At 22.9% G+C, this 25,069-nt stretch overlaps 1 protein-coding gene across 2 annotated transcripts in view; it reads left to right on the forward strand.

Moving 5' to 3' along the window:
- The window catches only part of LOC122505124 (maternal protein pumilio), a 208,270-nt gene that overhangs the window by 5,133 nt on the left and 178,068 nt on the right, over nucleotides 1–25,069 (forward strand). For both annotated transcript variants that reach the window (XM_043616585.1, XM_043616586.1), the window contains exons 2-4: nucleotides 6,261–6,482; nucleotides 6,582–6,713; nucleotides 20,258–20,374. In XM_043616585.1, the coding sequence (XP_043472520.1) occupies nucleotides 6,261–6,482; nucleotides 6,582–6,713; nucleotides 20,258–20,374 (471 nt within the window). The remainder of the gene's footprint in view (nucleotides 1–6,260; nucleotides 6,483–6,581; nucleotides 6,714–20,257; nucleotides 20,375–25,069) is intronic.

Raw genomic sequence — 25,069 nt, forward strand, 5'->3', positions numbered from 1 at the left:
TTAGCGTCGACGCTCAGCGACGCAAAACTATTATTTGCGATTTTTAGAGATAAAAATGTCAGTAATTTCACTTTTTCATTCAATTTGGGAATTAGAAAACCACTTTTTAGCCTTAAACCTTTGAAACAATTGTTGCATTTCTTTCGATTTCGTGAAAAAAAATTGTTCTCGATGCTCAGCGTCGACGCTAATTTGAACGCAGTTGAATGTTTAGAACTTGAGGAACTGTTCAGAAAAAAATTATGAATTAAAAAAAGAAATACATTTAAAAAATACAAGATTTTATATCTTGATACTTACAGATATTTGATATCTGTACTTCATTGAAGTATATTTATAATTTTGTAAAAATACGAAATATATTATAAATATAGTGAAAAAAAATGGAGGACAATAATGAAAAAAAATGTGAACAAACAAAAATAGAAGAAAAAAGATGAGAATATTCATAATATGAATTATATAAACTTAAAACAAGAGAAAATACATAAATATATTGCAGAAACAAATAAATGAAGGTCGCTTAACAAAAAGAAAAGAAAAAAATGATTTAAGTAATATAGAGACAGTGTTTGTTATTTTTGTAACTCCAAATACTTTGCATTGGCAAAAGAATTGAAAACTTTTCAAATACTGTTTCACTTTTAGAATTATATATAGTGTTTAAGAATATTGAAGTTTTATCGAAGAATATTTTTCATATTTAACCAAATGCGAGTTGAAAACAAAAACGATATATTGCAGAAAAAATTTCAGGCTTCGCATTCATCTACTAAAATCTATTATTTATTACTTTTTTACGTTATGCTACTATTTGGGTACTTTTTTTAGATTTCAGCCACTAAAAGCTACTATTTCTGTTTTTTTTAGAATTTCCACTACTTTAAATTCGCTAATACTAGAAATCAAAAAACTATTCTAAAAAATTATTATCAAATTCTTTAAAACGATTCAGTTATTTTCCAAAAATTTTCGAAATTCAATTATTTTCAATATCTAGTATTTTTATAAAATTTAGCATAAGAATTCAATTATTTTTAAAAAATTGTTAAAATTCATCAAAAATTCAATTATTTTCAAAAATAACAAAATTTTTCAAAAAAATTGAATTATTTTCAACAATAACAAAAACAATTTTTCGCAATAATTCCATTATTTTCATAAATAATAAAATTCTTCTCAGGAATTCAATTATTTTTGGAAATTTTAATAAAATTCTTTGCAAGTATTCAATTATTTTCGTAAATAATAAAATTCTTTGCAAATATTCAATTATTTTCATAAATAATAAAATTCATCGCAGGATTTCAATTATTTTTAATTATTTAAAATTTGACAAGAATTGCTCAAAAAATGTAATTATTCTTAAAAAATTAATTTAAATTCTTCGAAAAAATGTTTTTCTAAAATTCTTGGGAAGAATTCAATTATTTACAAAAATATTAGAATTTTTCACAGGAATTCAATTATTTTCATTTATTTCAATAAAATTGTTCAAAAGAAATCAATTATTATAAATACAATTTTAATTAATTTTTTTTTGTTATAGTTCATTTATTCATTTAGATTTTAATAAAATTCTTCCCAAGAATTCAATTATTTACATAAATAATTCGAAAGAATTCAATTATTAAAGATAAATAACAAAATTATTCCCGAAAATTCAATTATTTTGAAGCATTTTAATAAAATTCTTTGCAAAATTCAATTATTTTCATAAATAACAATATTCATCACAAGAATTCAATTATTTTTAAAAGTAATAAATTTCTTCTTGGAAATTTAAGTATTTTAAAAAATTCTAATGAAATGATTCGCAAAAAATCAATTATATTCATAAACAATAAAATACTTTTTTTAGGAATTCAATTATTTTCAAAAAAAAATTTAATAAAATGCGACACAGACATTTAATTATTCTCAAAAATTTTAATAGCTACTTTTATTTACTACTTTTTGCTACTTGTTTAAAATTAATTATTGAGTGCGAATTCTGAAATTGTTTGAATTGGAAAAGATTGGGGATTTAAATTCTGTACAAGAGATAATCCTTAAAAGGGCATAGGAAAATTTTTATTGCAATTTTTTGAAGTTTCACCTCAACATTTTTGCTTTAAAAAATACCTTATTATCTCCACTTTAAGATGTTCCTGAAGTTAGTGTCAAAAACTATTATTTTAGATTTTAGATATAAAAATCATAATTTCACTGCTTTTATTTCCCTTGGGAGTTGAAAAATTCAACAGTGTACATTTCTAACCCAAAACTTTAGAAAAACTTGATTTATGAAACAAAAATGTATTAGTTTAGTTTAGTTTATTTACGGTATGATACACCCTTTTTTTACATAATTAAATCTTAATTTATATAAGTAACAAAAATTAAATGATTTTTATAAAATATCGATAATAAAGTTTACAATATAATCATAATAGCGCTAGGGATATTCTCGGAGAAAAAATAATTATTAAAATAGAACTGACAAATTTAGAATTCTAATTGTAATATTTGGATTCAAATTTAGATCATAAAATAATTAAGTAATTAAGTTAGGTAATTAGGTAATGAAGGAATTAATAATTTCAGGGTCATGTTGCCGGTAGGACACGTGTTCCATACACTTCACTATTGTCGCACGTGACCACTGAATAACTTGTCCTTAAGGACCTTTTAATTATGACTAATTAGCAGGACTGCTTGGGAAGAATCCGACAAAGAATTGGAAGAAAAGTTAATCTAGTGTCATAATTTCGTATCTTTTAAAAGGAACAAATTAAATTTTAAATTCGATTTAGTGGACAAGTAGATATTGTAATTTTCAACATTGTAATCAATTAAATTACAGGCTTGCCACGCAACCTGGAAACGTGGAAATGTCAGGGAATTTTATAAACCTTGAAAAAACCTGGAAAAGTCGGGGAATTTTGATCAGAATCCTGGAAAATTATTGTTTTCTAAAATTATTGTGCTTATTCTTGAAATCGAATTTTTCTTAAATATCTCAAAATTAATTAAATTTTAAAAGAGTTGCATCTACAATTTTTCTTCGCAATAATTCAATTTTCCAAAAGAATTTCATTATTATTAAAAAAAATTTGAATAAAATTCTACGCAAACATTCAATTATTTTCATAAATAATAAAATTCATCGCAGGAATTCTATTATTTACAAATTTCTTCGCAATAATTCAATTATTTTCTTAAATAATCAAAATTTTTACAGAGATTCAATTATTTTCATAAATAATAAAAAACTTTATAGGTTTTCAATTATTTTCATAAATAATAAAACTCATCGCGGAAATTTCAATTATTTTTAATACAAATTTTGATGGAATTTCTCGAAAAATGTAATTATTCTCCAAAATTCAATTATTTTCAAAAAGTTTATAAAATTCTTGACAAAATTTCAATTATTTTCAAAAACTTTTCTTAAAAAAATAAATCAAATTTTTTTTTACAGAGATTTAATTCTATTTAATACAATTTTAATCTAATTTCTCGAAAAATGAAATTATTCTTAAAAATTTTATTGAAATTCCTCAAAAGAATTTTAATTACCTATTTAAAAATTTGTTGATAAAATTCTTTAAATGAGAATTCAATTTTAAAAAACATTCAATTGTTCAATAAATTATTTATTTTTGTCTTTGAATAATTAAATTCTAGTATTCTCGTTAAAATTTCAATTATCTTTAGAAATAATTCAACTCTTCTCTCTGAAATTCAATTATTTTCAAAAATTTTAATAAAATTCGTGGCAAAATTTCAATTATTTTTAAAAATTTTCCTCAAACAATGATTTTTAATACTTACTATTTTAATAAAATTGGCCAAAAGAATTCAATTGTTAAAAAAAATTTAATAAAATTCTACGCAAATCTTTAATTATTTTCATAAAATAATAAAAATTTCACAGGAATTCAAAATCAAATAATAAAAATTTCACAGGAATTCAATTATTTGAATTTTTTTTATAAATTTCTTCGCAATCATTCAATTATTTTCATAAATAATAAAATTTTTACATGGATTCAATTATTTTCGTAAATAATAAAATTCTTTTTAGGAATTCAATTATTTTCATTAAATAATAAAAGTAAAACTCATTGTAGAATTTCAATTATTTTTTAATACAATAATTTTAATCGAATTTCTCGAAAAATATAATTATTCTTACAAATTGTATTAAAATTCATCAAAAGAATTCAATTTTTTAAAAATATATTTATAAAATTCTTTATGAGAATTCAACTTTAAAAATATGCAATTATTCAATAAATATTTTTTTTGTAGTTCAATAATTGAATTTTGAAAAGGTTTCAAATTAAAATCATTGAAAATCTGAATTTTCCATATTCTTAACTAACAATTCTGTGGAATTAATTTTTTTGAGAAAATTTAATTGAGGATTTTATTTTGAAATTATTTCAAGTTTTTATTTCCTAATATAAATATTTAGTTGAAGAATTTACAAATAATTCAAATTTTGTAATATTGAATTGTAAACAATTTGAAAATTTTCAAAGAACTTTTTCAAAAATTATTAAAAATAATGCATTTACAGAAGAATTTTAGTTAAAAACACGAAAAAAAAATTTAATTTTGGAAAAGTTACGAAATTATTGCAGAAATTCAGTTATTATCAAGAGTAATAATATTCTTTGCAAAAATTAAATATTGTTAAAAATAATAAAATTCTTCTTAGGGATTACAATTATTTTCACAAATCGTAAAACTCATCGCGGAATTTTCAATTATTTTTAAGACAATTTTAATCGAATTTCACGAAAAATGTAATTATTCTTAAAAATTTTATAAAAATTCGTCGAAAGAATTAAATTATTTAAAAATTTTGTTGATAAAGTTCTTTATGGGAATTGAATTTTAAGAAACATTCATTTGTTCAATAAATTATTTAATTTTGTATTTGAATAATTGAATTCTAGTAAAATTTTCTAATAAAAATTTATTTAAATATGAATTTCAGTTCAAATTTTAGATAATAATTTAATATTAAACTCTCTAAATTTGAATTAGTAAAAATGTTTTCTAATTTGAATTAGAGACTGAATTTTTGCTTTTGAATTATCAGATTTTACTAAAAAATAGTCGTTTCTATTAGTTGAATTTTGAAAAGGTTTTAAATTATAATCTTTGAATGTTTAAATTTTTCATACTTTCAACTAAAAATTGTGTAGATTTAATTTTTCTGAAAAAGTTTAATTGAATTTTTTTCAGTTATTTGAAGTTTTTATTTTTTTAATATATATTTTCGGAAGAATTTCCGAATAATCGATGAAATTTCGTAAAATTGAATTGTAAACAAACGGATTTGAAAATTTTCAAAGAAATTTTTCAAAAATTATTAAAAATGAATGAATAATTAATTATTTAAAGAAGAATTTTAGTTAAATATTTTGGAAAACAATAATTAAATTGAAGTGATGAAAGTAATTTTGAATAAATTAGAGTAACAATATTTTTATAATATAAAATAATGATTTTATCGTTCGGTCATTTTTAATTATTTATAAAACATGAAGATATCGATTGCTCCGAGTCGAAGACTCGTTCGACTCGGAGTCATCGATTTCTTCATGTTTTATAACAATTTTTTATAAGTTGTTTAATTTCAAAAAGATTTGAATTTGAATCTTTTGAAGAATTTTAATTCCTATGGAAAAATAATAACTAAATATTTATTTAAAAAAGATAAATAAATGCGGAATACAGTATTATATGAAAGTTCCATGTATTTTTAAAAATTTATTGAAATTATTTAATTTTGTAAAATATAAAAGTAGTTTTAAAAACCTGGAAAAATTCCGTTTTTTAACCTGGAAAACCTGGAAAAGTCAGGGAATTTGAAAAGAGCAAAAGCGTGGCAACCTTGATTAAAAGTTGGATTTGAATAAAAATTACAATTTTACTTGAATAAGAAACGATTTGGGTATAACATAACCTAGAATTTAACGAAAATTTATCTGATTGACAAAATACTGTAATTTTTCATCAAATGCAACTTGTTGGAAATTACATTCTTTACTCTTCGGCTAAAAGAAATTTAAAATTTAATTTATCCTTTTCTTATAATAGGCATCATAGATAGTCCAATTTTTTCCTCTTGTCCCTTTTTCAATTTTGTCACCTTTTCCCCCTTTTTTTGGTGATTTGAATAGGAAGGAAAATATATGAAAATGATTTATTAAGATGATAGAATTGTTGGATTATAATACTAAATGGTAATTTTTCTTTAGGATTCCGATCAGGGTACTCAAATTATGGCTGGTGGTGATGGAGTGAGAATTCAAAGTGGACAAACTCATCAAATGGGAATCAGCAGACCCCAAGACGACGCAATGGTTGGCTACGTATTTCAACGGCCAATTGAAGCAGACTTCAATGCTCAGTCTTCTGGATTTCATAATAAACAAGCACCTCGTGCTTGGGCATTGGCTGATGAGGCTAATATTGATAGTGTATGTTATTTCTTTTCTTTTTTTTCTTTTTCTCTTTCAATCAAATTTTACACTTGAAACTTTGGAAAATATACAATTTTTTCTCTAATATTATTTCAGAGTCAAGAAAAATGGAAATATCCGCTAAATAAACTGGGTCTTTTGCAACAAAATCAACCACAACAACTTGGATTACAAACTATGAACAACGTTCATACTGTACCCTATGAAATTCATCCAATGCAATTAAAGGTAATGCTCGCCGAGTCAAAATTTAACAATTCAAGAATTTTAAAAATACGGTCAAATAAAAGGGGAGAAAAATTTTTTTAAAAATACGGGATTTGTGGGGACTTCTAGAGCAAGGTTGCCTCTTTGGTTAGAGAATTCAGGGAAATGTCAGGAATTTTTACTAAAAGTACTAGAAAAAATTAAATTTTTAGATTTCATAAGAAAATTCAGAATTTAGATATATTTTTTGATTTTTTTTTTGTTTTTGTTCATAGTCATAAACTATGAAATTACCACGAATTCTAATACAAAAACTTCATTTTTTTTTATTTCTGACGAAAAGGAAAACCTGGAAATGCCAAGGAATTTTAAAAACCTTGAAAAAAAACCTGGAAAAGTCGGGGAATTTTGAGGTCTGTGAAGCTGGCCGAACCACTTTTATAAAAATGAATTTAAATTATACCATTAATTAGTGCTCAATTAGTGCTATTTTTGTACCATATTGCCGAATTTAGTGCTCAATGTTTATTTAAAAAAAACAATGGTTCTGCTGAGTGAACGTTCCGCTGGCCGGACCATAACGAAAAACGCTTTAAAAACGCCAACAGAATATTTATAAATAGCCTATTATTTAGTGCTCAATTAGTGCTCAAAGATTAACAAAATAAAAAATTTTTTTATTAATTATTTATTTAAAAAAAAAAAAATTTTTTGAATGAGTGAGTAATCCGTTAGCCAGACCATAACGAAAAACGCAATAAAAACACCAACAAAATATTTATCGATAGCCTATTATTTAGTGCTCAATTAGTGCTCAAAGATTAACAAAATAAAAATTTTTTAATTAATTATTTATTTAAAAAAAATTTTTTTTCGATTGAGTGACTAATCCGCCAACCGCACCATTACGACAGACACGTCAAAAATCACAACAAAATATTTATCAATACCCTAAAATTTAGTGCTCAATTAGTGCTTAAATATTAACACAATAAAAAATTGTTTATTAATTATTTATTTATAAAAAACATTTCTTCGAAAGAGTGAACACGTTAAAAATGTTTTAAATTCGTTTTATAATTCGTTTTCTTAGCCTATAATTTAGTGCTCAAATAGTGTTCGCAGATTAAGAAAATAAAAAATTTTTTTTATTAATTATTTATTTAAAAGAAAAACTTATTCAAATGAGTGAGCGAACCGCTATCCGCACCATTACGAAAAACACATTAAAAACGCCAACAAAATAGTTATCAATAGCATATTATTTAGTGCTCAATTAGTGCTGAAAGATTAACACAATTCAAAATTTGTTTATTAATTATTTATTTAAAAAACTAACTTATTAGCTTATTACTAACTCAGCGATCCGCTGGCCGGACCATAACGAAAAACACGTTAAAAACGCCAACAGAATATTTACAATTAGCCTATTATTTAGTGCTCAAAGATTAACACAATTCAAAATTTGTTTATTAATTATTTATTTATAAAAAACATTTCTTCAATAGTTCTAGAGTTCCTGATAGTTTTTAGAAATAGTTCCGGCAATTAAATAGTAAAAAATAAGTTTTTTCATAATAGGGGGTCAACTTCACACAGTCCCTCACTATTGAAAAAGTGGATTTATAATTAGAGTTTTGAGTTGTTTTAATAGAGTTCTAGAGTTCCCTTCCTTTTCAAAAAATCTAAATTGTTACGTTACAAGAGTTCTAATCAGATTTCTGTGAGCCCCCAATACTGTTCGATAAAATAACTATAATAGGTAACAATTTTCTTAAGACCCAAAAACTACTGAATTACAAGACCTTAAAGTTTCAAAAAAATTCATTTTTTTGTTAAATTTAGAGTTCTAAGAGTTCTGATGAGAGTTCTGCGAGCCCCCAATAGTGTTCGATAAAAAACCCTGAAACCAATTTTTTCAAAACCTAAAAACTATTAAACTACAAGACTTTTATGTTTCAAAAGAAATTTGGTTTTTTTAAATTGAAAGTTCTATGAGTTCTAATCAGAGTTTTGTGAACCCCCAATAGTGTTTGATAAAAAACCCTAATAAGAATTTTTTCAAAACCTAAAAACTACATAACTACAAGACATTGAAGATTCAAAAAAATTTGTTTTTTTTAAATTAAGAGTTCTTGTAGTTCTGATCAGAGTTCTGTGAGCCACCCATGGAGTTCGAGAAAAAACCCTAATAACAATTTTCTCAAAACCCAAAAACTACTGAATTACAAGACTTTAAGGTTTGAAATTAATTTGTTTTTGAATAATTGAATAAGTTCAAACACTTAGTCATGTAAAGTTGGCACTACTTTTTAAAAAAATCAAAATTTTAACAAGAGTTCTGGGCACTTTAGCAATAGTTCTCGAGTTCTATAACGATTATTATTTAAATAGTTCTGATGATTGACAAAAAAAGCGACAATGAAAAAACTTGGTGTTAACTTTGCATAGAACTATTATTTATGCAAAAAAGAGTTTTGTTCTCATATTCTGAAAGAGAATAAAGAGTTCTACAGTTCTCTACCAAAAGAACAAGAGTTCTGCAAAATTTCGAAAGTTATTAACAAATTAACCCCTTGGCTATCAACGAGATTTCCACTGTTCGGGCCAAAAGTTTGTTGAAAAAATTTTTAATAGATTTTTATGAAACTTGGTACCTTAAGGTTTCTAGGGTCGCTGATTATAATATATAATAATATATTATATAATATTATCTCTCTATATTACAAAAAGATATCGCCGCCGCTGTTTCAAGATTTTTTGACCTACAGGTCGAGAGTTGACCTGTAGTTTTTCCCTCAAAATTTAGGTCAATTTTGACCTAGACGTCAACATTTGACAAACAATTTTCGCTACCCTCAAAATGTAGGTCAATTTTGAGGGCAGTTTTGACCTACGCATCAAAATTTGACAAAGAATTCCCGCTACCCTAAAAATTTAGGTCAAGTTTGAGGGCAGTTTTGACCTAGACGTCAAAATTTGTCAAACAATTTCCGCGCGCAGACTTAATGATGAGGTGAAGTTTGCCATCTGACCTAACAATGTAAGGTAATTTTATAATTGTGTTTGCTCTTACACCTATCATTTTGACCTAATTTTGACGTTTCATTTTTTACTCTCTCATTTAGTTACGTCATAATCTATGTGTAATTTGACTTTTATTTAACTACAACTTAAAGGGTTAATCTGACATCAGTATGATAATTTTTGGTAAAATCAAATGTCAATAAATACCCTGACATTAGCTGATGAATTTAATTTTTATAGTTTATTAAAATTTTTATATATTTTTTTACTTTTATTTTTTTATACAGGGGAGGATGGGGCAAGGATAGTAAGTTTTTGCTTATGCTCAAAAATCGAGTAATTCATGGTATATTCGCATTTTAACACCAAAAGATGATAGTAAAAATTGGAAGTCAATCTGTCACCATTTGCGAAGTTAGGAGTTTATTTTTGAAAATAGTCTATTTTGCTAAAATGTCAACGTTATGTTTATCATATTGTTTTCTATATTAGAGTTTCAGAATATTTATTTACGTAAGTGTTTTTCGGAGTGGAATTTCCTGCTGAACACGAATATTGTATTTATTTTCAAATTAATTCACGTCGTTCCTTAAAATTTAGAAAAAACTGAAATATGGGCTCAAGGGGCAAGGATAGTTATAGAGATAATACGGCACGGTAAAATCCTGTTAATGCCATTGCAAATTTTAAAAAAGTGTTTAATTGTTCTTTTTAGGTTGATATACATAATGGTGCGTAATTATATATGTAAAACAAAGCTTATTGACCAAGCAATTGGTAGTTGTCTGAAGATTTGGGGTTCACAAAACTCTGATTAGAACTCATAGAACTTTCAATTTAAAAAAACCAAATTTCTTTTGAAACATAAAAGTCTTGTAGTTTAATAGTTTTTAGGTTTTGAAAAAATTGGTTTCAGGGTTTTTTATCGAACACTATTGGGGGCTCGCAGAACTCTCATCAGAACTCTTAGAACTCTAAATTTAACAAAAAAATGAATTTTTTTGAAACTTTAAAGTCTTGTAATTCAGTAGTTTTTGGGTCTTAAGAAAATTGTTACCTATTATAGTTATTTTATCGAACAGTATTAGGGGCTCACAGAAATCTGATTAGAACTCATAGAACTTTCAATTGAAAAAAAAAAAATTTCTTTTAAAACATAAAAGTCTTGTAGTTTTGTAGTTTTTAGGTTTTGAAAAAATTGTTATAAGAGTTTTTTATTGATCTAGATGGGGGGCTAACGGAACTCTAATTAGAACTCTTGTAACGTAACATTTTAGATTTTTTGAAAAATTCTCGTGTTTTCAATTATTTGTTTATGACTTCGGATTATCAGAACTATTCAGTCATGTAAAGTTGGCACTACTTTTTTGAAAAATCAAAAATTTTACAAGAGTTCTAGGCACTTTGGTAATAGTTCTAGAGTTCTCTAACGATTATTTAAATAGTTCTGATGATTAACAATAAAAAAAGCGACAATGAAAAATCATAGTTCTAACTTTGCATAGCACTATGATTTTTGCAAAAAAGAGTTCTGACCTAATATTCTGAAAGAGAATAAAGAGTTCTAGAGTTCTTTACTAAAAAAACAAGAGTTCTGCAAAATTTCAAAAGTTATTAACAAATTAAAAAAACATATGAAAATAATATTTTGCAAGTTCTGAATAGAGTTCTGGCATCGTTGCGAAGAGTTCTATAAGTATGTCTAATGACATTTTGTTCTAAATCCAAAATCAAAAAAGTTACGGGACTATGAAGTTTTTTAAAATTTTCAAAATTTAAAATTCAGAGTTCTGAGAGTTTTGTAAAGAGTTCTGGCATCGTCATAAAGAGTTGTATAAGTATTTCTAGTGACATTTTGTTTTAAATCCAAAATCAAAAAAGTTACAGGACTTTGAAATTTTCATAAATTTTCAAAATTTTAAAATTCAGAGTTCTGAGAGTTCTGAAAAGAGTTCTGGCATCATCGTAAAAAGTTCTATAAGTATTCCTAATGACATTTTGTTTTAAATCCAAAATCAAAAAAGTTACAGGACATTGAAATTTTAAAAAAATTTGAAAATTCAGAGTTCTGAGAGTTCTGAAAAGAGTTCTGGCATAATCATAAAGAGTTCTATAGGTATTCTTAATGACATTTTGTTTTAAATCCAAAATCAAAAAAGTTAGAGGACTTTGAAATTTTCATAAATTTTTAAAATTTTTAAATTCAGAGTTCTGAAAGTTCTGAAAAGAGTTCTGGCATCATTAAAAAGAGTTCTATAAGTATTCCTTATGACACTTTGTTTTAAATCTAGAATCCAAAAAATTACAGAACTTTAAAATTTTCAAAAAATTTAAAAATTCAGAGTTATGATTAGAGTTCTGGCATCATAATAAAGAGTTCTATAAGTTAGTATTCCTAATGACATTTTGTTTTAAATCCAAAATCAAAAAAGTTACAGGACTTAACTGTTTGAGGAAAGTGCAACATGATTGTCCCAAAATTATTAAACATTAAATCCTCAGAATTCTGAATTTTTAATTTTTTTAATTTCTTGAAATCTTCAAAGTCCTGTAACTTTTTTGATTTTGGATTTAAAACAAAATGTCACAAGAAATTCTTATACAACTCTTTATGACGATGCCAGAACTCTTTACAAAACCCTCAGAACTCTGAATTTTAAATTTTGAAAATTTTAGAAAACTTCATAGTCCCGTAACTTTTTTGATTTTGGATTTAGAACAAAATGTCATTAGACATACTTATAGAACTCTTCGCAACGATGCCAGAACTCTATTCAGAACTTGCAAAATATTATTTTCATATCTTTTTTTAATTTGTTAATAACTTTTGAAATTTTGCAGAACTCTTGTTTTTTTAGTAAAGAACTCTAGAACTCTTTATTCTCTTTCAGAATATTAGGTCAGAACTCTTTTTTGCAAAAATCATAGTGCTATGCAAAGTTAGCACTATGATTTTTCATTGTCGCTTTTTTTATTGTTAATTATCAGAACTATTTAAATAATCGTTAGAGAACTCTAGAACTATTGCAAAAGTGCTCAGAACTCTTGTAAAATTTTTGATTTTTCAAAAAAGTAGTGCCAACTTAACATGGCTCAACTATTCGAATAAAATGTAGGGAACTCTAGAACTCTATTAGAACAACTCAAAACTCTAATTATAAATCCACTTTTTCAATAGTGAGGGACTGCGTGAAGTTGGCCCCCTATTATGAAAAAACTTATTTTTTACTATTTAATTGCCGGAACTATTTCTAAAAACTATCAGGAACTCTAGAACTATTGAAGAAATGTTTTTTATAAATAAATAATTAATAAACAAATTTTGAATTGTGTTAATCTTTGAGCACTAAATAATAGGCTAATTGTAAATATTCTGTTGGCGTTTTTAACGTGTTTTTCGTTATGGTCCGGCCAGCGGATCGCTGAGTTAGTAATAAGCTAATAAGTTAGTTTTTTAAATAAATAATTAATAAACAAATTTTGAATTGTGTTAATCTTTCAGCACTAATTGAGCACTAAATAATATGCTATTGATAACTATTTTGTTGGCGTTTTTAATGTGTTTTTCGTAATGGTGCGGATAGCGGTTCGCTCACTCATTTGAATAAGTTTTTCTTTTAAATAAATAATTAATAAAAAAAATTTTTTATTTTCTTAATCTGCGAACACTATTTGAGCACTAAATTATAGGCTAAGAAAACGAATTATAAAACGAATTTAAAACATTTTTAACGTGTTCACTCTTTCGAAGAAATGTTTTTTATAAATAAATAATTAATAAACAATTTTTTATTGTGTTAATATTTAAGCACTAATTGAGCACTAAATTTTAGGGTATTGATAAATATTTTGTTGTGATTTTTGACGTGTCTGTCGTAATGGTGCGGTTGGCGGATTAGTCACTCAATCGAAAAAAAATTTTTTTTAAATAAATAATTAATTAAAAAATTTTTATTTTGTTAATCTTTGAGCACTAATTGAGCACTAAATAATAGGCTATCGATAAATATTTTGTTGGTGTTTTTATTGCGTTTTTCGTTATGGTCTGGCTAACGGATTACTCACTCATTCAAAAAATTTTTTTTTTTTTAAATAAATAATTAATAAAAAAATTTTTTATTTTGTTAATCTTTGAGCACTAATTGAGCACTAAATAATAGGCTATTTATAAATATTCTGTTGGCGTTTTTAAAGCGTTTTTCGTTATGGTCCGGCCAGCGGAACGTTCACTCAGCAGAACCATTGTTTTTTTTAAATAAACATTGAGCACTAAATTCGGCAATATGGTACAAAAATAGCACTAATTGAGCACTAATTAATGGTATAATTTAAATTCATTTTTATAAAAGTGGTTCGGCCAGCTTCACAGACCTGGAATTTTGATCGAAATCCTGGAAAATTGTTGTTTTCTAAAGTTATTGTGCTTATTCTTGAAATCTAATTTTACTTAAATATTTCATAATTAATTCAATTTTAAAAGAGTTGCGTTTCCAATTTTCATAAACAGATAAACTTCAAAAGGATTTAATTTGAAATTTTGGAAAATTTCAGTTTTCAATGAATTTAATTAGAAATCTTATTTTTTATTAAAATTAAAAATAAAAAATTTTTAGAAGAATTTTAGTTAAAAAAAAAACTAAAAGATATTGAATTTTAAAGCAATTACAAATGATTGCAGAAATTCAATTATTTTTAAAATTATAGTAAAATTTTTCTCAGAAATTCAATTATTTTTTAAAAAGTTAATAAAATTCTTGCCAAAAATTCAATTATTTTCAAAAACTTTCTTGAATTCGATGATTTTTAATATCTACTACTTTAATAAAATTCTACGCAAATATTTAATTATTTTCATAAATAATAAAAATTTCACAGAAATTCAATTATTTACGAATTATTTTCATAAATAATAAAAATTTCACAGGAATTCAATTATTTACAAATTATTTTCATAAATAATAAAAATTTCACAGGAATTCAATTATTTACAAATTATTTTCATAAATTATTATTCAATTATTTTCATGAATAATAAAATTTTTTTTGGTATTCAATTATTTTTATAAATAACTCATCGCAGAGTTTCAATTACGTTTAATATAATTTTCATTTAATTCCTCGAAAGATGTAATTATTCTTAAAAATTTTTTTTAAATTCATCAAAGAAGTTCAAGTATTTTAAAAACCTTTGCTACAATTTATTTATTAGAATTTAAGTATTATTTTCAATACGTTTTGAATTAAATTTCTTAAAAAAATTAAATTATTTTTAAAAATTTTAATAAAATTTTTTATTACAATTACATTTCTTTTCCAAATAATTTGAATAAAATTCTTCGTAGAAATTTAATTAATTTCAAAAATTTGTCCAAATTAAATTATTTTTAATATCTTTTATTTCAATAAAATTTCACGATACAATTCAATTATTTAAAAAGAAATTTTAATGAAATTCATCTCAAGAATTCAATTATTTTTAAAAATTTTAATAAAAATCTTGGCAAAATTTCAATTATTTTCAAAAACTTTTCTGAATTCAATGATTTTTAATATCTACTATTTCAATAAAATTTCCCAAAATAATTCAATTATTAAAAAAAAATTTTAATAAAATTCTACGCAATTATTTAATTATTTTCATAAATAATTAAAATTTCACAGGCATTAAATTGTTTTTAAAAATTCTTATAAAATTCTTTAGCTAAGTTCAATTATTTTTAATACGATTTTAATCAAATTTCTCGAAAAATGACATTTTTATTAAGGGGTTACACCACTGTAAATGCTTCAAAAACAACGTTTTTTTCAGGAATTTTTTTTGAATGGAAGGAAATGACATATAGTTATAATGTTTTAGGAAGTTATTGACTGTATATTCAAGTAAAAAATTACAAATTTTTATTAATAAATATTCCAAAATGGCGGCACAGGAACTATTTTAGTAATGCATATTTTTTCCCAGGAGCTCTACGGCAAGCAGTATAAGTAATGTAAATTTCAGTCTAGAAACAAATAAATTTTTTTTCTTAATCTACATGAGAATAGCTACAGAAATACGTAGGGGATTTTAAAAATATTGATTGTTGTGTAATTGGCAAGCATTTGAAGAAAAAACTCATTTTTCGACCAAAAAAAACGACACTTAATTGTTTATAACAATTGTGTAAATTAACTTATCAAAAAACCCCTACGTATTTCTGTTCAAAATTTAATTTTAAAAATGTAATAAAAAAACCCGATTGAAAATATTGAAAATTGTTTGAGTTATACTGCTTGCAGATTTCAAAAACTGTGTTTTGAGAAAAACGCGTTAAAAGAGCGACACTACTACAGCGGGCTGTAAGAAGCATTTGTTCAATAATTTTTTTTAGTGTAAGGAAAGGAAATACAGTAACAATATTTTAAGTAGTTATTAACTTATATATTCAACTTAAAAATTACAAATTTTAATTAATAAATATTCCAAAATGTCCGCACTGGAGCCATTTTTGTAATGCATGTTTTATGTAAGTTAAAATTCTTCTCCGGTAAAAAAGCTTGAAATTTCAATGAAATCGATTTCAGACATGTATAAATCCTTTTTTTCCTTATTCTAGAAGGTTCAAAAAAATTTTTAAGCTAATAAAAAAATAAAAAAATTTTTTTAATGTCTACAGTGGTGTAACCCCTTAACATCTGTCAAAATAATTCAATTATTTAAAGTTTTGTTTATAAAATTCTTTATGATAATTGAATTTTAAGAAACATTGAATTATTTAATAAAATATTTATTTTTGTATTTAAGTAATTAAATTCTCGTAGATTTTTCTAATAAATATTAATTTAAAAATGAATTTCAGTTAAAATTTTAGATTATAATTGAATATTAAAAACATTATAAAAAATGAAGAAATCGATTGCTCCGAGTCGAAGACTCGGAATGATCGCTTTCTTCATGTTTTAAAATAATATTCTTATATGTTATTGAATTTGAAATTTTTGAAAATCTTAATTTCCCTAAAAAAAAATAAGAATGATTAAATATTTATTTAAAAATTAAGTTTTTGATGTTTTTGAATAATTTAACAATTAAATAAATTAGTCAAAGTTTTGTCTGGAAATCAGAGAGTTAATTTAATATTTTGGAAAATTACAATTTTTTATTTTTTAAAAATCGATTCGTCAGATTTCGAGGAAAAAATGTGTTTTCAAAAATGTGCTTAAATCCTTCATCAGAAAGTCCTCTTAATTATAAATTTTAAAGAACTTAGGTTTTTGAAAAATTTTAATAATTCAAATTCTTCTGAAATTAGTTAAATTCTTTAATATCTATTTATAATTAATTATTATAAATTAATGGGTTTTGTATTTAAGTAATTAAATTCTCGTAGATTTTTCTAATAAAAATTTAATTAAAAATAAATTTCAGATACAATTTTAACTAATAATTTAATATTAAAAGTATACATTATAATAATCGTAAGTTTCCTTTCCGTTAGCAAATTATCTGCATTCATTTGTTTGTTTTGAAAATTTAATTTTGTGGGTTAAGTATTGGCATTTTTTATATTTTTTAATGTCAAACTTTTTAATGTGGAAAATACTTTACTTATTAAATTGTCTTGACTCTTAGGTAAAAAATGTAAAATTATCGAAAATTATCAAAAATTCAAAAATCCGAATTTCTTAAAATTTAACATTCTTCTCTCTCTTTTATGGGATTTAGCTTCATTATTTTTGTGCTTTTGGAAAATACTTTACTTATTTAATAGTCTCGACTCTTTAGTAACAAATGTAAAATTATCGAAAATTATCAAAAATTCAAAAATCCGAATTTCTTAAAATTTAACATTCTTCTCTCTCTTTTATGGGATTTAGCTTCATTATTTTTGTGCTTTTGGAAAATACTTTACTTATTAAATTGTCTCGACTCTTTGGTAAAAAATGTAAAATTATCGAAAATTATCAAAAATTCAAAAATCTGAATTCCTTAAAATTCAACATTTTTTCCTCTCTTTTATAGGAATTAGCTTTATTATTTTTGTGCTTTTGGAAAATACTTTACTTATTAAATTGTCTCGACTCTTTGGTAAAAAATGTAAAATTATCAAAAATTCGACAAAATTCAAAAATCCGATTATCTTAAAATTCAACATTTTTTCTTCTCTTTTATGGGATTTAGCTTCATTATTTTTGTGCTTTTGGAAAATACTTTACTTATTAAATTGTCTCGACTTTTTGGTAAAAAATCTAAAATTATCAAAAATTCGACAAAATTCAAAAATCCGATTTTCTTAAAATTCAACATTTTTTTTTCTCTTTTATTTGGATTTAGCTTCATTATTTTTGTGCTTTTGGAAAATACTTTACTTATTAAATTGTCTCGACTCTTTGGTAAAAAATGTAAAATTATCGAAAATTATCAAAAATTCAAAAATCTGAATTTCTTAAAATTTAACATTCTTCTCTCTCTTTTATGGGATTTAGCTTCATTATTTTTGTGCTTTTGGAAAATACTTTACTTATTAAATTGTCTCGACTCTTTGGTAAAAAATGTAAAATTATCGAAAATTATCAAAAATTCGAATTTCTTAAAATTCAACATTTTTTCCTCTCTTTTATGGGAATTAGCTTTATTATTTTTGTGCTTTTGGAAAATACTTTACTTATTAAATTGTCTCGACTTTTTGGTAAAAAATCTAAAATTATCAAAAATTCGACAAAATTCAAAAATCCGATTTTCTTAAAATTCAACATTTTTTTTTCTCTTTTATTTGGATTTAGCTTCATTATTTTTGTGCTTTTGGAAAATACTTTACTTATTAAATTGTCTCGACTCTTTGGAAAAAAATAAAAAATTATTAAAAATTATCAAAAATCCGAAAAATTGAATTTCTTAAAATTCAACATTTTTTTTCTCTTTTATACCATTTAACTTTATTATTATTTGAATTTTTGTTCAAGAGAAAAAATGGAAAACTGAAAAAATTTAGAATTTTTTAAAAATTACAGGCCTTTTTCATGATTTCTCTGATTTCCAGAAGCCTTTTAAAAATTCCATACCATTTCCATGATTTCCATGATTTCCAGATTCTGTAGGAACCCTGCTTTTGTCTGACTTTCTTCTAAATTATCGAATTCAGTGATTTCTGGGGTGAATTTGGTTAAGTTGTAAAATGATTAATTTCTATTTGAATTCGTTTTTTTTTGAATGTAGAAAATCTGATGTTAATTTAATTCTTTTTTCGTTATGCACGGCAAAAAATATTTAGCTGGATGAACTACAGATTTCACTTTAGTAGCGAAATTATTCAGTGCTTCAATTAATACTTTCGTTATTCTAGAGAAACTTATCGCTATTTCAAGAAAAACTTTTTTCAGTGTGTAATAATTATTATTTCTTTAAAAAGTATTTAATTTAAAATGGCTTTTTAAAATAAGCAATGCAAAAGATGACCCAGATACTAATTGTAATTGTTCTAGCCATAGTTTAAGTCTAGTAATGTAAATTCTATTTAAATTGAGACCATTGAGTGAAATTATTTGAATTTTAGTTAGTTAAATCTCTTTGTTAGGTTATAATAATTATTTCTTTAAAATTTTTTAAATTGTTTAAAATAAGCAGCCCCATACAACATTCCCGCGCGCTTGCGCGCGGATAGTTTGGCTAGTTATAGCATGAATTTTTAGAAGTAATTGAATTTTGACAAGATTTCAAATTTAAATCTTTTGACAAAATACACTATAAAAGATACAAAATTAAATTTCTTTAAAATTCTTCGTTCAATCACGAGAACGAGCCTAATTTTTAATGTTTTTTAACAATTAATTACTTATTTTATAATGTACTTTCAGATATCAATGTGTTCAGATAAAAAAATTTGTTTATTTTATAAAAAAAAATTATTCAAAAAAAACATGCATTTTCTGAAGGTTTTGACCCATGTAACCTCTTAATTAAGTTTAACTATATTTTTTGCAATTTTTAATTTTTCAAAAAAAACGTTTCTTGCCTATAACTTTAAAAAAAATGTTAGGACACCTATAATTGTTTTCCCTAATTTTGTTGAGTTTTTTTTAACGCATCTTTTGAGCTTTTATTGAACATTTTTTGTCCATATTAACTAAATTTTTAAAAATCTAAAATTTTGGAAAGTAAGACATTCTTTTAAATGTATTTTAAAAACCAAAAATTGTAAAGATAGTCTTATTTTTTTTTAAATGTGGAAGTAACTTTTCAAGTTTTATAAATAACTTGTGTACTTTAAAATTCGCTTTGATTCACCTATTTTTAAATCTAATTCGATTAGAAAAACGAAATTATTGTTATTTTAGAAAACATAAATTATGGAAAATATCATTTTCAAAATTTAAAGTATTGAATATCTGATAATTTTTAGATTTATTATTCATTTAATACAGATTTGTACTTCCGTTTCTTTTGCTAGGACAAAAAAATGTCATTTTAAATTTAATCACCCGTATAAATGGAAGATAAATTTGAATTAAAAAGGAACATTATTTTATTAGTTACTGATAAATTTGACTTAACTTTTCAGAGTGCAAATCCAAGTGCAGAACATCTTGTCTATTTGAACAATCAGATGACTGCTCAGCAACAAGTCGCTTTATTTCATCACCAGCAACAACAGCAACAACAATTTCGAAATGGACAGGTGAGTTCAAATTATATTTTCAATTTCTATAAATTTTTATTATTTCTTCATTAATTCATGAAAATTTCAATTTATTTGAATTTTCTCCTAAAATTTGGTATTCTGTTGCAATATTTGAAAGAAAAGTCTGAAAAGTCGCAATTTTTTAAAATAAGTCGAAAAGAGTCGGATTTTTTGAAAATATTCGAAGAAAGTCGAAAAAGTCATAATATTCGAGACCTGAAAATGGAAATTTTTATTTGAAGTAATTTTTGTTTGGCAGAATTTAATAGAATTTTTTAAATCGAATTTATATTTCAATTAATTAATTTTAAAAAATTTTTTAAAATAAATCGAAAAAGACGGATTTTTGGAAAATATTTAAAGAAACTCGAAAAAGTCATAATATTTGAGGCCTGAAAGTGGAAATTTTTATTTGAACGAATTTTTATTTGGCAGAATTTAATAGAATTTTTTAAATCGAATTTATATTTTAATTAATTAATTTTAAAAAAAATTTTTAAATTTAAAACATTTTTTAAAATAAATTGAAAAAAGACGGATTTTTGGAAAATATTCGAAGAAAATCGAAAAAGTCATAATATTCGAGACCTGAAAATGAAAAACTTTATTTGAACGAATTTTTGTTTGGCAGAATTTAATAGAATTTTTTAAATCGAATTTATATTTTAATTAATTAATTAAATTGAAATGTAAAAAGTTTCATTTCATCTAATTTTTATTATTACAATTTTTATTTGAAAGAATTCTTTGGAAGTCAGTTAAGAATATATAAGAATTTAATTTTAAAGAATAATTGTCTTAAAAATTAATTTGAAAAAGTAAAAATTCGACTAGAAGTATGTAAATTCATTCTATTTAATAAAATATATTTTCCTAAAGTTTTGAACGTTCAAATGAAAGAAATATTTTTCTATTCTACAACATTTTTAAAAATTACTAAACTGAAATGAAAAAATAATGGAATTGCGATTATTTATTTATAGTTAAAATAATTTTTTAATTATAGAATCAATATTTTTTAAATAAAATTCAAATTAAAAGAAGCAATAGAAATATCGTCGTTCATGTGAACGTTCGAAACTTTAGGAACATTAAAATATTGTATAAATAAAATATTTTATTTAATAAAATTCTGTCAAATGACAATTTTATTCTAATGAATAAACCTGACTTTTTTTCAACTCATTTTTTCACAAGTTCAATATATTGCTTTTACTGACTAAAGAAGAAAGAAGTTTGAATGATGCATTTTAGAAAATAAACTATTATTTGCGACAATAAAACGAGGGGTATTGGCGCAATTTCTAGTGTTAGTGCGCATGTAAAATAAGAGTAAACATAATATTTAAGGATAGTAAATTCTAAACATGAGTCGTTACATTTGATAGAATTGTTAAAACACCAAACTTTTATTTATAAATTATAAATAATTTTATTTATAAATAAATCGTTTGACCGAAATTCAAAATGGTCGAATAAACAACTGGCAGAAATATTTCCTCGCAAATTTTGAAATTGAGCAATTAAAAATCATTGAAAATTTTGTGATTTGGCAATATCAGAATTTTCAATGAAATACCCCTGACAGTTGTTCGTTCATTTGCGAATGTTAATTAAATTGATCAATGAATATTGTAAACTGTGGGTTTTAAATAACGCACATTTGATTCTGGTACTGAACATGAACAATCAATTTTTCGATTTTTAATAATTAAACGAATTCGGTTATTAAAGATTTATTTTTTTACATTTGTCGATTTTAATGTTTCAAAAAGAGAAAAATTTAATTGAAGTTCTTTCAATACGATTTTGTGTCAAATTGTTCATTTTAAAATAAGGCTGAGAACATAAAAATAAACTAAATATTTAAGGAATAATTTAAAGTTTAAGAAAACTCGAAATTAAAATTTTTTTTTTACTTATTTCAAAATTAATCTAATGGAACGAAGTTGATGTTCACAACGTTGATCAACGTTTCTATTTCTGGCAATAATTTCTTTTCAAATAACATAATTCTTGAGGAACTATTATAAAATTATTACTTAAAAATTATTTTAAATAAGTTTTAGTTGTTAGTTTGTGATGTTCATGTAGCTATTAAGCAAAAGAGTTTTGTTATGGAATTTGTAAAGACTCTTTAAAAGAGTATACAATGAAATAAATTTATTATTACTTAGCAATTATTTAATGAATATTTTTACTAAAATATTTTAAAATTAATTCAATTTTAAGAGTTGCGTTTACAATTTACATAAATAGATCAACTACAAAAGGTTTTAATTTAAAATTTTGTAAAATTTCAATTTTCTATGAATTTAATTAGAAATTTTAATAAAATTTTAAAATTTTACGCAAATATTTAATTAATTTCATAAATAATAAAAATTTCCCAGGAATTCAATTATTATTTACATATTTTTTAAAATTTCTTTGCAATAATTTAATTATTTCAATTATTTATTATTATTATTATTATTATTATTATTATTATTATTATTATTATTCCACAAAAAATGAAATCATTCTTAAAAATTTTAATAATATTCGTCAAAAACATAAACATTCAATTATTCAATAAATTATTAAGCTTTGTACTTAAATAATTAAGTTCTCGTAGAATTTTTTAATAAAAAATTGATTTCAAAATTAAGGTTATAGTTAAAGTTTTTTCTAATAATTGAATATTAAAAGCATTATAGCAGAAATTTTTAGAAATAATTAAATTTTGAAAAGGTTTCAAATTAAAAATTTTAAATCTTTGAAAATTAACATTTTTCATACTTTCAACTAACAATTCTGAAAAATTTAATTTTTTTGAAAAAGTTTAATTCAATTTTTTTTTAAAATTATATTTGAAGTTTTTATTTCCTAAAAAATATTTCATTGAAAAACTTCAAAATAATCGGAATTTCATAAAATTGAATTTTAAACAAATTGATTTGAAAATTTTTAAAGAACTTTTTCAAGAATTATTGAAAATAATTGTTTTGAAGAAGAATTCTGAAATTATTACAAATTTTAGAAAATAATAATTGAACTGACATTGAATTTTGGTGAAGTTACAAATGACTCCGAAAGTTGAATTATTTTCAAAGATTTTATTAAAACTCTTGGAAAAATTTCAATTACTTTAAAAAAATTTTTTCAATTTAATGATTTTCAATATTATCTACTATTTTAATAAAATTTTCGAAAAGAATTCAATTATTTAAAAAAATAAATTTAATAAAATTTTATTCAAATATTTAATTATTTTCATAAATAATAAGAATTTTACAAGAATTCAATTATTTACAACTATCACTTGTAGGAATTTATCCATTAAAGAGCAGTTTCTCCTAATTTTTTTTTTAAAAAAAGCTTTATTTTTGTACCGAATATACTATCATTATTCTTAATAATTTAAAAGGTTAGGCAATTTATTATGTAACCTGTCTTAATTCCCCCTCTGTTACATTGGAAATTTTTTATGTAAATTAATTATCTTGAAATAAATAATTCTATTATATTCCTATCTTTCTTATCTTTGAACACATGTTTAATACTTTGTCAAAGAAATATGCACATGAAAATATAAAAGTAATTAAAACAAAATTATTCCCAAAATTACTATGTTGTAATAATTTGGCAAATAAATATATTTAAACTTAGCTTATGAAATTTAGAGTTGTTCCAAAAATGTAGTATACGAATTTCTTTAATTGTAAAATTATTCGAAAACATCAATAATTTTAATTTAAATAAATATAATTAATTATTATTATTTTTCATATCAATTAAGATTTTCAAAAATGTTCAAATTCAAGCCTTCTTGAAAATCAATAACTTATAAAAATATTATTAAGAAACATGCAGATGACCGAATACAAATTTCTATTAATTATTAGCAACATTTACTAATTCAAAAGCAAAAAGTCAGTCACTAATTCAAATTAGTAAACATTTTTACTAATACAAATTTAGAGATTATTTTTTACTATAAGAATATTTTTACTGTAACTTCTTTAAAATTATTTTCATCATTTTAATTCAATTATTATTTTCTACAATTTTTAACTAAAATTCTTTTTTAAATCAATTATTTTTAATAATTTTTCAAAAAGTTCTTTTTCATGAATTCGATTAAAATTATATTATAAGTAATTTAAATTTTGCGATGCGTTTTATTATTTATAAAAATAATTGAAACCCTGTGAAAAAATTTTATTGTTCTTGAAAATAATTGAATTATTGACAAGAAATTTTTAAAAATATGTAAATAATTGAATTCCTTGGAAAATTTTTATTATTCGTGAAAATAATAAAATTTTGCGTAGAATTTTCTCAAAAAATTTTTTAAATTATTGAAATCTTTTGGAAAATTTTATTAAACTGGCATAGATATTGAAAACCATTGAATTGAGGAAAATTTTTGAAAATAATTGAATTGAGGAGAAGAATTTATTATTTATAAAGATAATTGAAATTTTGACGAGAATTTTTAAAAATGTTTGAACATAATAATTGCAATTATTTGTAACATCTCCAAAATTCAATTTTTTTTAGTGTTTTTAATTAAAAATTTTCTAAAAATTCATTATTTTTATTAATTAAATAAATACATATTAAAAAATTTAACTAATTTCAGAAGAATTTGAATTATAGAAAATTTTCAAAAATCCAAAGTTCTTTAAAATTCTAATTAAATTCATG

The sequence above is a fragment of the Leptopilina heterotoma genome, unplaced genomic scaffold, assembly GCF_015476425.1.
Source record: "Leptopilina heterotoma isolate Lh14 unplaced genomic scaffold, ASM1547642v1 Lhet_343, whole genome shotgun sequence".
In the NCBI taxonomy this organism is placed as follows: domain Eukaryota; kingdom Metazoa; phylum Arthropoda; class Insecta; order Hymenoptera; family Figitidae; genus Leptopilina; species Leptopilina heterotoma.